The sequence below is a fragment of the Chiloscyllium plagiosum genome, chromosome 24, assembly GCF_004010195.1.
Source record: "Chiloscyllium plagiosum isolate BGI_BamShark_2017 chromosome 24, ASM401019v2, whole genome shotgun sequence".
Lineage (NCBI taxonomy): Eukaryota > Metazoa > Chordata > Chondrichthyes > Orectolobiformes > Hemiscylliidae > Chiloscyllium > Chiloscyllium plagiosum.
In genome coordinates, this window is record NC_057733.1 from 45,260,093 (window position 1) to 45,275,991 (window position 15,899).

The 15,899-nt window shown below is 39.1% G+C and overlaps 1 protein-coding gene across 1 annotated transcript in view; it reads left to right on the forward strand.

Moving 5' to 3' along the window:
* The window catches only part of rptor (regulatory associated protein of MTOR, complex 1), a 396,655-nt gene that overhangs the window by 280,547 nt on the left and 100,209 nt on the right, over positions 1 to 15,899 (forward strand). The window contains exon 21 of the mRNA XM_043715229.1: positions 4,395 to 4,498. Within this exon, the coding sequence (XP_043571164.1) occupies positions 4,395 to 4,498 (104 nt within the window). The remainder of the gene's footprint in view (positions 1 to 4,394; positions 4,499 to 15,899) is intronic.

Sequence of the window (15,899 nt, forward strand, 5' to 3'; positions counted from 1 at the left end):
GCAGATGACAAGCAACATGAATTCGACTGGGACAACACTATTATAATAGGACAAGCCAAACAGAGAACAACCAGGGAATTCCTAGAGGCATGGCACTCATCCACAGATTCAATCAATAAGCACAGCGACCTGGACCCAATATACTGACCACTGCAATGGACAGCTGGAACTGACAACCAGCAGATTCAAATCACTATACATACCAGAGGAAACATCACAGAAGCACTTCACAGGAGGCTCCCAAGCACTGAGGATGTCACCTAGACAGGGGACGAAACGTCTACAACACAAACTCCCAGCTCGGCGAACAGAACCACAACGAGCACCCGAGCTACAAATTTTCTCACAAACTTTGAACATTCTATCCTATCCTAATTAAGGCAGAATCTGCAGGGGGCAGATTGGTTTTAGCTGTAACCTATCTACCTACCAAAAGCCTACCAAGAACTCCAGGTGGTGAACATGGTCAGTTTTGCCTCAAAGGTTGAACAGCATAAAACTGACCTGAAGAACATCTTAAAAATACAAGACTGTCCATGTTTCTTCATTTCAAGTCATGTCTAAATTCAGTTAATCGTGAGCAATGTAATGTGCAAATATTTTTCATATTTTGCTGTCAAGTCTAACATTTGTTGCTCATCCCCAGTTGCCCTTGAGAAGAAAGTGGTGAGCTACCTTTTTGAGCTGCCATAGTCAATACAATTAGGGAGGAATTTTGACCCAGTGATATTGAGGAGTGACAATATAGTTCCAAGTCAGGTTGGTGTGTGGCTTGAAGGAGAATCTGTATATATATCTGTTGTATATATGTTCTCATATATCTGATACCATAATAATTCAAGGTAACGATCACAGATTTGGCTGCTATTGTCAAAGGAAGGTTGGCACATTACTGCTTTGCATCTTTTGATGGTACATATTACTGCCACTGTGTGCTGGTGCTGGAGGAAGTGAATGTTTAAGTTGGTGTATGGAGTGCTAATCAAGTCGACTGCTTTGTCCTGAATGCCGTCGAGCTGCTTAAGTTTGTTGGAGCTCATCCAGATACGTAGAGAGGATTCCATTGCATTCCTGACCTGTAACTTGTAGATAGGGGACAGGCTTTTGGACAGTTAGGAGATGAGTTACTTGTGCAGAGTTCAGACCCTCTGACCTGCTCAGAGAGCCACAGTATTTATATAACGAGTCCAGATAAGTTTCAGGTCAGTGGTCACTCCCAGGGGATTGATGTTGGACTATCAGCAATATTAATGCCATTTAACTTTTAAGTGGAGATAGCTAGGTTATTTCTTATTGGACAGGGCCATTGTCTGGTACTTGTCTCTTATCAGTCCAGATCTGGCTGCTTTCCAGATCTTGCTGCAAGAGGGGAGGTTATTGATCATGCTGCTGAAGATGTTTAGTCCGAGGAGAGCGCTATGAGAAATTCCTGAAACAAGTATTTAGGGCTAATGACTCCAATCAGCAGAGTATTTCCCCCTTATTCCTATTGATTTAAGTTTTATGAATACTGTTTGATGCCATATTTGGTTGCTTTGATGGCTGGGCAATCGCTCTGGTCTCTAGAAGTTCTTTTATATGCGTTGGACCAAGTTTTAAATAATGTCTGGAGCACGTGACCTTGCTAATGTACATTTTAGTTGCACATCATTCCAAGCATTTCTCCCCTTAGCTATTAATAATTTGTGTTGAGAAAAATGCTCTCCATAATACAAGTCCCTTTGCCAAGAACCCTTTTACCACCTCCGATGTAGATTTGGCTTTAACGTTTCAAACTGGGTTTGCAGAGTTGTCATGCATTCCAAAATCAATTATCATCTATTCTAATTCCACATTTAGATCTAATAAATTAGCATGATTGTAAATAACAATAAATGTCCCAACAATATAATTGTTAAGTAGTTTTAAAGCACCTGAAAAATTCATCAGATGTTTAAAGGCTAATTATAATTAGCACAAATGTGGAAAGAAGCTATTGATAGCTTGCGAGAAATGATCAAGCAATAATACATAATGCATGTTACAAAATACTTCTTACGACATTAGGCATACTGGAGAAGAGTCTACTTGGTACTTCCAATGCTGCCAATCTTGAGTTCTTAACTGATGGGCACCTCTCTTAAGGTTTATTGCTATTTTTGTACAAAAATATTTTTGCTTGTTCATATGTTGATATAACAAGTCACAAAGTTTAGAAACATTTGGTATCTTTCTTACAAGAGATTTTTAAGTTAAATGATGGATTGCCTGAAAACAATATAAATATTAGCCAAATAAGAATGGCAAAGATAATAGTTACAACTAAGATGTATACTTAATGAGTGCAGATAGTTTTGGTTAAAAACCCTGCAGATCTGCAGAGGATGGTTAAAGATCATAGTCATGAGAGGTTATGTGTGAGAGTAAAGAATGCTTTTCTGTTTAGCACACAGGGAAAGTGGACTTGAGTCAACGCTGAAGAACACACTAACAAATGGTAACTTATAGAGTAGCTACCTGATGCTCAGATTTGGTCATTTATTGGTTACAGAGCCAACTCTCAATAGATATGACCTTTGTTCAAGTAGATTTAATGATGTACAGGCTTAGTGTTGAATTTGAAATAGATTATTATGATCTAAAATGCTGCTGTACAATATATTTTCTTTAATCACATTCTCATGCATACCCTTTGAGAGGATCCCAATGAAGATATGTGTCTAAAAACTCTCTCAGCTCAGTGGTTGACAATGAACCTCCAGTCTCCCCCTCCCAGCTTGCAGCTGTGAAATGGTAGAATGGGCTTTTGTTTCCTGCAGCCCATTCTATGTATGAGTTAGCATTTTGAAAGGATGAAATTCTTGCTATCAGTTCTACAGTTACCTGTTATTCATTTAAACTTTCTTTCCAACTGTTAAAGTGATTTGTTGCATTTTCTGGGTTAACTTGCTTTAATCATGGCTTTTGTGACTGTATACCTATCCATGTTCCTTGACAGTTGCCTCTCTCAAGTTTGCAAAGAAAATTTTAAATGCCTCTATCCTTTGGTGGTGGTGGATTGCATAGTTTTTTGTTAGTACTACCTCAGTAACTTGAATTTTTTGTTGGGCCTGTTTGACGTTTTCCTTTTGTCTCTGTGAGCTGAGGTGGGTCCAGCAGGCAGGGTTGGTCTGGTCAGGCTGTGTTGGTTAGAATTATCTCTTGTGTGATCGTACTGTGCCTATAAGAGATGTGTTCTGTGCTATTTCTTGCAGAGGGGTTTTATCACAATGGTACTGAAATGTTGTCTCTTTCAGACAGGCAGTTGGTAAACAGTTTGGAGTTCTTCTGCGTTAATGTTTAATGAGACAAAAGAATCTGGGCAGGGTCAGGGCTCTAACAGACATTGGAAGGCTTTTAGTTTTGCTTTTAATTAGTGAGAAGATTTCTGCTGGCTGCTGGAGTTAAATGTTTGAGTTCCCGGCTGCTACAGTGAAGTCTTTGACTGCAAGCCTTCCTCATATAAATCAAAAGTGGCAGATTGTTTTTTCTGGACTGGAGGGTCTGGACTGGACTGCACATGAGAACCAAAACTCTTTCGCTGAATTATATTTGTGCTATGGGTGTGTTTCTGGAATGCTGACTATATTTGAGCAGATGATGATTATTGGTTAAATACTTGTTAAGTACTTCAATAGAGTTAAAGTTATGTCAATTCTTTATTTTCACAGTTTTTACAGTTAAAATGCCAAAACAAGGTGCTTTGATTAAAGCCTGGTGTGGGACAAATTGAAACACATCTGAAACTCAGCAGCTTACACTTGCCTTTAACGAAACATAAAAATTGGGGTCTCGGGTCTGGTCCATAACACTTCATTGCTGATTTTAATTTATTACAATCTGCCTATTTGATGTCTTTTATTTGATCTTTCTGGAGTCTGTTTTGAAATGCAAAGTGCCCTGCTCACTTTATTTTCCTTTCTTGTTTTCAAAAATGTTACGTTGAATATTATAACAAAATGAAACACCATCCTTTTTAAGAGTAATGCTGAAACGGAGTTCATGTGAAAAATTGGATTTTGTTTATATTTTGCTATTGAAAATTTGGCACAACAGTTTAGGGGTAATGCTGAGCTTCTAGACCTAAATAATGTCAAAATCGTGATTTAACCATGCTTACAAGTTTATCTTTTTTTAAAAAAAAAGCAAAATGACTAATTTTTTATAATGCTGATAAAGCAAACATTAAATTCTTGAAAATTTTGCAATAATGTGACATCGATGCCTCAGATCCCTTGATCAGTCTTGGTATATTTATTCCAATAAAATGGAATAACTAAATATAATATGTTCTTTCCAGATGATTTATGAATATTTGATATGTGAATTCATCATATTATAAAAGTTTTACTATTTTGATAAATGTTTCCCTGCAGGCTACAGTTAATGCCCGACCACAACGTATTCTAGATTCCACAAATCTCACACAGTCTGCACCAGCCAGTCCTACCAGTAAAGGAACACACATTCATCAAGTTGGGTAAGTCCTTGAGCTAGTGGTGTAATGCATTCCTCGATACTATATGTTCTTGCAGCAAGTTGTTCTCAACAGGAAATCTGTCTTTAGCTTTAGCTTGCAAGCATGAAGTTGATTAGATCCCGCTCCCTGTATGAGTAGCCAGGTAAGGCATGTTAGGGTCACAATCCTTGTTGCAGTCCTAAAGTCTGATATTCTATATTCCTGCTTCTGAACTGAGATAAATAATAAAAGTCTTCATTAATGGCATTCACTTCCCGTGCATGCTAACGTATTTCCATTGCCACAGGTTATCAGTCTTGCTTTATGTGTAAATGCTGTCAATTCATAATCTAGACTGCATATTGTCCAGGCTTGTTTTAAAAAATTCTCAAGGTCAGGTTCGTAGGAGAGTAGTCTGACACAGAACAAACGACCAAGAGGCGAGTCTGCTAGAATATGGGCATTTTATTCCCCGCAGCGTCGCCAGAACGGGTCTGGCTTATACTCACTCTACATGTTACCAAAACTGGGAGCCGTCAGTTCTCGTAGAGCGGTTGCCAACAACCCACGCTCGGCGGTTAAACGTAACCCCGGAGCAGACTCACCGAACTGGAGACTTTTCCAGCTGATATACTCTTTTCCAGATATAAACATTCATGTGAACAGCAGAGCAAGGCTAAAAAACACATTCCATTCTGGTTACATACAGATAAGAAGATTCACACGGGACTAAGCAACACCTCCATTCCGGTTAGATTCACACATGTATTGGGACATAATTTTTAACCGTTTCACCACATTCCACTGCTTGGAATTTTACACCACAAGGCTTCTGTCTCATTGCCTTGCACATTCACAGGTTTCGGTTGCTGCTGTTTCCCAGCCCCCAGGAAGCCTATCCCCACTTCATGCCACAGTCAAACTTTGGATTCCAGCATCTGCAGTTTTTTTTTGTCTCTAACAGACAGAGTGAAGCCCGATGTACCTCATATGGCTGCACACATTTGCCTGTCCTCTTTTCTGTAGGACCCCATGACATGCACACTTTGCTTTCAATACATGTCCATGCCACAGATATTCCCATCAGATAAGGGGCACAGAGGTTCCAGCCTTTCCTGCCTTATCATGCAACATCATGTGTCAGTACTCACCCAGAAGGAAAGAAAAACTGAGATAGATGCACAATAGTCAGTAAATAGAGAAATGACAAGGCAGTGAGAAATGTTGTTCTGGGGATGTGGGTTTTAATATTCTAGGGGAACCAAGTTTAAGTGCCATGATGGCAGATATTGGAATTTGAATTCAATTTAAAAATCTGGAATTAAGATCTGATGATGACCATGAATCCATTGTAGATTGTCAAAAACAATCCATCTAATTCACTAATGTGCTTTGGGGAAAGAACCTGCATCCTTACCTGGTCTGGCTTATATGTGACTCCAGACCTACAACAATGTGGTTAACTCTTACCTGCCCTCTGGCAATTAGTGATGGGCAATTAATACTGACCTAACCAGCCACACCTCATCCTGTGAATGAATGAAAATAAAAGACACGACACAAATCATTAAGTATTGATAAACCAGGAGCTGTATGCTTCAAATTACTGTGAAAGACACTACAGGAGAGACGTTGGTATTGGATGAAGTTTATGGATCACCATCTTGTGCTCCATTCAGCCTGTGTAACAACTTGAATCAAGATTTAGGTTTGGGTTAAGCAGTAAATAAGAAAAGGCCCATATAGAAATCAAATTCTAACCAAGCCCAGTGGATGACCATGCACCCAGAAAAGAAGCAATATTTAGTATCTGCTGTATCACTGATCATTTTACAGTTTTAAAGCATTCAGGTTCCTTTTAGCAAAATTCCTACTGTGAATTTACTTACGCTGTATAAATTATTTGGATAAATGGGAAAATGGTATTATAAGCTCGCAATAAATAGACTATATGACTGATAGAAAAATAATGTAAATAACCACTAAGTATTCCAACCCAAGGAGGCATTTCATTTTAAGAACAATTACAGAAGTGCATCTCCTGGTTTTCATTCATGAGTGCTTTGCCGAAGGTAAATCCTTGGCTTATTGCCGACTGATGCTTCACCCTGAGTCTCTTGCTTCGTGGTTTGTTTCTCTCTGGTAGTTTGCCATTGCCTTCCACTCTCGCGAGTGAGGTGAGGTGACAAATCCATGCCAACTGAAACTGTTGACATTAAACTGATCCACACCAACCATCTTGCCAACTTAGGGTGTAGGTTTGCTCGCTTAGCTCTAGGTTTGATATCCAGACGTTTCATTACCTGGCTAGGTAACCTCATCAGTGGCGACCTCCAAGTGAAGCGAAGCTATTGTCTCCTGCTGTCTATTTATATATTTGTCCTGGATGGGTTCCTGGGGTTTGTGGTGATGTCATTTCCTGTTTGTTTTTTGAGGGGTTGATAGATGGCATCTAGATCTATGTGTTTGTTTATGGCGTTGTGGTTGGAGTGTCAGGCCTCTAGGAATTCTCTGGCATGTCTTTGATTATCCTGTCCCAGGATAGATGTGTTGTCCCAGTTGAAATGGTGTTTTTTTTCATCCGTGTGTAGGGCTATGAGGCTCAAAAAAAATACAGTCCACAGATTCCTCAAGAACAAACCACGACAAGCAGACAAAACACAGCCAGAAACTCTAACCACCTTACCATACATCAAAGCAGTCTCAGAAATGACAGCCAGACTACTATGACCCCTTGGAATCCTAGTAGCACACAAGCCCACCAACACTCTCAAACAAAAACTAACAAACTTAAAAGACCCAGTACAAACCAACTGGACAAAACCAACGTCATCTACAAAATTTCATGCAAGGACTGCTACAAACACTACGTAGGACAAACAGGAAGAAAGTTAGCCACCAGGATACACGAACACCAGCTAGCCACAAAAAGACACGACCCTCTCTCCCTCGTAGCCCTACACATGGATGAAAAAACCCACCATTTCGACTGGGACAACACATCTTTCCTAGGAGAGGCTAAGCAAAGACATGCCAAAGAATTCCTAGACTCCAACCACAATGCCATAAACAAACACATAGATCTAGATGCCATCTATCAACCCCTCTGAAAACGAACAGGAAATGACATCACCACAAACCCCAGGAACCCAATCCAGGACAAACATATAAATAGAAAGCAGGAACAACAGCTTCACTTCACTTGGAGTTCGCCACTGATGATGTTACCTAGCTAGGTAATGAAACGTCTGGCTATCAAACCTAAGCTCAGCGAGCAAACCTACACCCTAAACCTCAACCTGAGCTACAAACTTTTACAGACCTTGCAAAAATCTTGCCAACTGATTCATCTGAACTCCTACTGATCAAGGGATGCTAATTATGAATTATCGTATTGTGCTGTTGGTGATAAAAATGAGTTGCGGTCATGCAATTCATATTCCTTATGACTTGTGAGTGCGCTGTGATTTCTTTGTGTGCTTTTCTTTTGAAAATGGCCATACTTAAAACTAAAGTGGGAGGAATACACTACCGACAACTTGTCCCACAATGCCTCTGGTCACAACATAAAATCCTTTACCCAATCACTGATATGGCCTATTATGTACTTTATTTGTATTAGGTTTATAGCAAAAAGAGCTATCATCCAGGTGTTTTTTAATAAACAGAATTATTAACTTATTAAATAAAGCTTACTCAACAGGAGATTTCAAACTAATTAACAAGTACAATTCATAACATGAAAGTAAATAGTTACCCCTGTAAGTAATCTCTCATATATGAGCATGCGTGCACGTGTATGCCAGGTAGGGGAAAGCAAAAAAAATGGATTTTTCTGCAGGTCTTGGGGGGGAATAAAAGCTTTTTGCTAATGATTGTTGCTATTTGAAGGTAGAAAGGATAAGGAGTGAATTGTCCAAATACCTGTCAGTCTGGTGGTTTGCCTTGTGTGCACAGATTACTGGACACATACAATTGTTTCTGGAATCTTTGCGGATGCAGTTGAGACAAGCCCCTTGAGAGGCATCTCACAAGAACAACTGGATCAGTGTTCTAGGTACTGCACTGGCCATGTAAGGCTTTGTTTTTTCAGAAATAGGGAGCTGAGCTGGGAAACTGCAGGCTCGACCCCAAACCCCACTGCTTCCAAAACACTGTCAAACAGAAGCTAGCTTTCTGGTAGCCATAAAACCCAGGCTGATAACTTCTAGAAATTTGCTAAATCCATATGGTTTCCAAAAAATGCTTTATTTTACAAAAAAGTTCCAATGTCCAAGTGATGTCTTAAAAAACAGTCCAGCTAGCTACAGAACTTGAAATGAGTCAATTTTACATAATCCTTCAAAACTCAAGTCCTCAAAATAAATGAAATATGAAATCGTAGTGATGCAGGGGCTCATTTCTGTGCAGCCTTTGCAGAACCGTGCGATGCTTGCTGTGCAGCTTAGATGGAAAGTTGGTTGCAAAACAATCATTTCTTAAAGTGCTGCTCTTTTGCTAGCACAAAGTTATAACTAAATTAATAGCTGAACGTTTTCCTGTATATATTACTTTTAATGAAACCATTGAATTGCACAACACAATGTGACCATTTGTCCCTGGACGTCTAAGGCATAGAAAAGTATTTTTTTATTTGCTCTCTGTTCAGACCACGTAAACTGTGACCCCTCAATGAAGTGGTCCATTCACATCCTGAGACTGTTATAACAAAATAATTTCAAACGCTCCAGGCCTATCACTGGAATAATAGAACAAAAAATTGAAGACGGTCAATTCAAAGAAATTAACTTTTATTTCTTTTGGTAACGCAACTGTGATTGTACGTGCACAGTTAGTAACTATTGAAAAGCTGAACATGTTTTGAAGAAATAGTTTTTTTTTTGACATCTACTCCTTGCCTTTACCCTTGCAGGATGTGGGTTGTTCTGAAGTTTTGTCAAACTGTGCTCATCCTAAATTCCTCAGTTTCTGACAGTAAAGGACCTACATTAGATTTCACCAATCTTTTCTCTGCATAGCTATAGAAACGTTTACAGTTGGTTCATATGTTCCCCACAAGCATACTTTATACTATTTTCCCCTTCCTCATCAAGACTACTATAATACTCTGCCATATATCCAGTTAGTCACCTTTTCAGAATGCTCTGATAATTTCAATACACCTGACTATCTTTAAAGAATTTGCACAGCTAACTGATCAACCAGTTTATTAACTTATAAACCAGTTCTTCGGAGGAGCCACTGAACTAGGAATGTTAACTGATTTCTCTCCACAGACATTTTCAGACCTGCTGAACCTTTCTGTTTTTGTTTCTGATTTCTAGCATCCGCAGTTCTTTCAGTTTTCATTTGCTAAACTATCTGACTGGTGACTTTGGGCAAAACCTTTTAATCCTAATCTAATCCAACACCCTTATTCTTGACTTTCTTTCTGTAAGTGCCGAGAGTGTAGTGCTGTACAGCAGGTCAGGCAGCATCCGAGGAGCAGGAGAATCAATGTTTTGAGCATAAGCCCTTCATCAGGAATCAGATTCCTGATGAAGGGCTTATGCCGGAAATGTCGATTCTCCTGTTCCTCGGATGTAGCCTGACCTGCTGTACTTTTCCAGCACTACAGTCTCGACTCTGATCTCCAGCATCTGCAGTCCTCACTGTCTCCTCTCTTTCTGTAAATATGTTTCAATTACTATTTCCTCGTGCCTCTTCTGTTATTTCCCAATATACTTCCCAAGCTAATAAAACATTGCTTCTTTCTATTTTTCTTGCTAGAAGCATACTGATTTAAGGAACATATCTCCCTCCCCTATCCCACCCAGTTTTATGATCCTTGTGCCTTCCCTCTAAGCCTGCTCCCAGCGTGGATAAGAGTGCATAAACTTCAGACCTCTGACTTGGAGGTCAGACTGCTGTGTTGTGCTACAGATTCATTCTGTGGTCATTGGTGATCACAAAGAATTTGATGGTGGAGAACATGTTAATGATCATGGGGAAACAGTAGGACTTCGTCATATTAGCGATGACCATTCCCTGCCTCTTGTATTTCCTGCCACTAGTCAAGCTGTGTAGGTTGCCATTTGGATGATTCATTCCTAAGAGTTGTATGCGCCTTGTAAATAACAGATGGGCTTTTATTAAAGAAGTGACTATTACAACACTGGTAACAGTGAGTTCTGTGAAGTGCCTATCCCATCACACATGGTACTGTGTAATCTGACAAAACAATAAATTAGCAAGAATTATTGCTTAAGAGCATGGTTCTCTTTACTCATGTCTTTGATTTATATAGGTACTGAATTTGAATTGATTATTATGGACTATTCTCCCCAGTTCTCCTCTTGGGTTTTTGATTATGGACTGAAATGGAAAAGGACTGTTTTAAAAATCAAGGATTGTAGAAGTTGACAGCAATTTTACGAAGTGCTGTTTACCTTGATGCCTGTTCAATCAGTGGGGGATGTTGAGTTGCAGACGAACTGGAATCAGTATATGCACCAAAATAAGATTCAACTGGCAACAAACATCTAATTGGTCTGTGATTTGGAGACCAGATATCACCAGCAAAGACCTTCTGCCTGCCAACAGCTATGTGATTGGCTCATAGGTAGCTGAACAGTTTTGTGGTTGTGAACATTTGATGAGAAGCTATTGCACCTCCAAAAGGAAGAAACAGTCCCTTTCTCTGCAGCAAGAATACACCAAGCCTGAAGAAAGGCAGTTTGTTTCTCCTCATCAATTGGTGTAATCTATGGCCCTTAACCAAATAGACAGACTTTGAGGGGGAACCAGTCACTCTGTGCCTCCTATAAGCAAGTAGGAGTACAGGAAGTAGGAAGATCGAGGAGCAGCAAGTCCTGCAAACCAAAAGAATCACCTGTGCGAACAATGTGAACAGGGACTATTGAACTTTCTGCACAGTCTTTCCCTCTGCTGATAACACCCTTTTTGTGTGTGTGTGTATGCAAATGTAGGGGGTGTTTTCTAATGGAGTTAGAGATCATCCTCTGATGGTTTATGATAGTTTGCCTGTAGCTAGAATATATTTATTCAGAGTAAATAGCAGTACTTATTAAGTGCAGAAACTGGTCTGTGCATATGTCAACTCGGGTCTAAAAGGGATGCAATTTGTGGAATTTTGCACAATTGTATAAAATGTTTAATCTTTGTGAAGATTTGATTTCTAGTGTGCTGCTCCAATGAGAAATAATGTATTTGGTACAAATATTCCTTATGCAACCACATTAACTAAAAACAAAGCTTCAGCAGTGCACTTGTCAAACATTGTACTGCAGCTTTAACTTGTATGTGACATACTTTTTATATGTTTGAAGAGGACACAAATAATCTCCTAATGGGAGAGCAATTTTAGTTTGTTTAAGCCGGGGAAAGAAAGTTTAATCAATAGTGTCTGGGTTTAGTGCCACTCATTAAACAATTTAGGACCATGATTTTATACTTGCACTTAGACATTAAAATCATCTTGCCTGTGGGAGCTATGGAAGCGTGAATTCATTCAATTAATCATGACATGTGTGGGATCCTCAAACACCAAAGTAACTGTTAATCATTACTGAAGCACACTGCCCTTGATTCGGAATTGATACCTGATGACCATGCGATTCCAAGCAAATCCACTCCGATGAATGCCTCTGGCTGGTTCAAATGTTAAATTTTAATAAACATATCACTTTTTTAAAGATTCTAAAATTTTGTAGCCTGTGGTATTGAAAAGCTGTACCATATTTCAATAGTGCACTTAGATTTGTGATGTAAGATGTGTGACTTGTCCATATTTTAATATCATCTATTTAAGAGCTTGATTTTAGCTAATGGCCCCTTCTTTTGGTCTGTGTCTTTAAAGTTTAATAATTAATTTGTAAACATTTCTGTAACTTGGTGATTTATAAAACTGCACATGTGGAGAGAGACAGTGCTCTTGGAGGCTAATGGGAAATTTGTTTTCCTTGAGAGAGTTTTTTGTGAGCTAACAAAATAAACAGATGTGCATTAGGCTTTCAGAACAAATGTTTTGTGGCTTTTGATTGGGAGAACCACTCATAGCTTGGAAAAAGTTTATGGATGTCAGTCCTCGTGTTTTCAGAAGTCTTGGCTGAAGCTGGATGTGTGAAACAGTTGGTCCTCAAAAGGGAAATAGTTTTCAACTGTTAAGAAATAGGTTATTCTGAGGAGTTTAGTTTTAAAGTTCCAAACCAGAAGTGTTTGGTTAAAACCCTGAAGGGATTATTTGAAGCTGACAGCACTACACTCAGTTGTGTGAAGGTCATAGAAGACTGTCTCACATTCTCAGGACTGGGAATTAAAGAATCTGTTAAGTCAAACACTGTGATAGAAAAGGGAATTCTCTGTCTGGTGTGAGTACTGCAAAGAAGTGCTGTTGGATTTAATGAGATTGTAGATTTTCATGTGTTCTAAAATCTTTAATGTTAACAGTTTGATTTATTTTGATTTTGTTTTTAATTGTTTGAGTATAACACACTTCTGTTTTATTGTTAAAATCAAATCTGCAGCATGTAAAAGACTACCTTGCTAAAACCATAATAAAATTTCAAGCCAGATTTCAGTCTGGGATCTGACTTAACCAGTAATATTCAAGAGGGATCTGGACATGGCTCTTGCAGCTAAAGGAATCGAGGGGCATTGAGAGAAATTTGGAATGGGATACTGAAATTGCATGATCAAGCAGGGTCATATTGAATGGTGTGCAGGCTCAAAGGGCTAGATGGCCTACTCTTGCATCTATTTTCTATGTTTCTGTGTTGGGGTTGTCATCAGCCATTTTTGCTTAAGACTTGAAAGAGTTCAGCAAAGGTTTACAAGGATGTTGCCAGGGCTGGAGGATTTGAGCTATGGGGAGAGGTTGAATAGACTGGGGCTGTTTTCCTTGGAGTGTCGGATACTGAGGGGTGACCTCCAAGAGATTTATAAAATCATGAGGGTAAATAAACAAGTCTTTTCCCTGGGGTGAGAGACTTTTAAAACTAGAGGGCATAGGTTTAGGGTGAGAGGAGAAAGATATAAAAGAGACCTAAAAGGCAGTTTTTTCACGCAAAGGGTGTGCGTCTATGCAATGAGCTGTCAGAGGAAGTGGTGGAAGCTAGTATAATTGCAACATTTGAAAGGCATCTGAATGGGTACGTGAATAGGAAGGGTTTAGAGGGATGTGGGCTGGGTGCTGGCAGGTGGGACTAGATTGGGTTGGGATATCTGGTCAGCATGGATGAGTTGGACCAAAGGGTCTGTTTCTGTGCCATACATCTCTATGACTCTGACTATTGGAGTGAATCTTTACAGAGGTGTCAATTGGGAGACAGGAGAGCCCGAGGCACGTGGCAACTTTTATTCATGTATCAACTGGTTCAGTACAAGGAGAGGCCAAAGACGACTTTTGAATCTGACCTTGACACGAGGGTTCAATTCCCCTCTTAACCTGCAGCTCAAATTAGAAGAAAAGTCAATGACACTCTAATTTCACCTTCAAGTAAAATGTATTTTGTGTTTTTCTTGTAACACTGACATGGTGGCACATATTCCTCATGCATACTACTGGTTAATTAGTGCTGGGTTGTTCAACTTTGATAAGGTTCCCAGTACATCATTCAGTTACGAATCTTGTTGCTGTGATCTGAATGGGCCCCTTTTGGTATATGGGAAACTTGTGACCTCTTATCTCTCAATTATGATGTCTGTGTCTGCTATTTTGTACAGGACTGTAACAGAATTGTCTTTGAGTTTTCTCACCATTCCAACTCTCGTAGCTGTTGTCCTTGATAAGGGAGGCCCCTTTCTATTTTAAACCTTTCTTTCTAATAGTTTAGTGATTAATATATTTCTTGCTATAGCATCTCTGAATCTTACCTTGATAATCTGAATGATTATCTTGAAGAATCTTAATTAAAACCTACTTGTCGTATTATAACTGATTAGAAGAAGATTGAATAAATAATTGATATGAAATGTTCTTATCTTTAGGATAGCAAAGAATCCTACAGTAGTGTAAACACAGCTATTGTTTTAAGTCCTGAGAGCACAAGCCTTTCCCACAATCTCTTGTTCCTGCTAAACATGTACTGCAAAGCTCGTTAGGGTTTTTGTCGGCTTCTTTAGGTGTACTGTCATGTGACGGCTTTAACACTATGTAATATCATCAACTGCGATCATAACCTATGACATGCTATTTTCAGATAACCCTATTTCCGCAGTGTTGGAATAAATTCAGTATATGCAGTTGTGGAACTAAGTCCAGGAATATTCCATTAACCTATTTAACAATCAAATTATCTTCATCTCAGATTATCTTACTAAAGGTTTCACTCATTAAAATATTTCATCAACGTAAGATTGTGATGCTATGAAATGCAACTTTTCTTTGAAGGGACTTGCTTTAAACGTTTGACAGCAAATCTGAGCCTGGCATAGTTCCCCCTCTCTGATCTATCTTTTCTCATGCAATAACTTAATAGTTTTGCTGTCAAGATTCATTTGTTTCATTAACATAAAACAAATAAGATCAATTTCTTTGTTCACGAGGTTGAATATAACTGGCAAAGCTATAAACATCTGTTTTTTAAAGCTTCAGCAACCCAAAACTTCAACTAATATTGTTGAACTTGCTGCTAACGATAAAGTCTAGCCTTGTCAAATGACCACTCAAAATCATCGTCTGACCTAATCAATGCAGTCGGGCCTGCCTTTGGACCTAACCTGCATTAAAAAATAAAGGTTTTTGTTGCTCAGTTATTGTCAGTGTCCTGTGTGCAGTAAAACATGGACAGTCGCAATCCAATTCACAATACCCATCGAGTGCACAGTTTTAATTTATTACAAATTGGCTTGCTTACACAAAAAATCGCAAGTGGTTACTTGTGTAGGAAATGGAAATTGATTGGTGTTGTAGAATGTCCTTTCCTGAGATGAATAGTAACAAGATTGTTAGAATAGAGGAGAAGGAATAGTACCTTGTTTCTCCCCTTCACTCTGGAAACACTTGAATCCCCTGCTTTGCAGCTGTTACAGAGCTGGTGCTGACATGGTGGGACAAACCTCTTTTTGTAAACCAGGCAAAGTATTATGTTCAGTATTTGACAGTCACCATTTTCTTATTTTTATTAAATAACACCACTTAGTTCCTGGCAATAAGGAAATGGAAAACATAGAAAATAGGAACAGTTGTAAGCCCAAAAGACTGCAGACTGCTGGAAATCACAGCAAGTCAGCCAGCATCCATGGAGAGAGAGCAAGCTAATGTTTCGAATGTGAATGAGTCTTCATCGGAGCTAATGTCAAGTGTGGAAGAGGGGTGTCGGAGAGAAGAACAAAACCTCTTCAGAGTGGGCATTCCACAAAGAGACGGGGCAGTTATGGGCCATTTGGTTATGTTATGTTATTCAGTCTGCTATGTTATTCA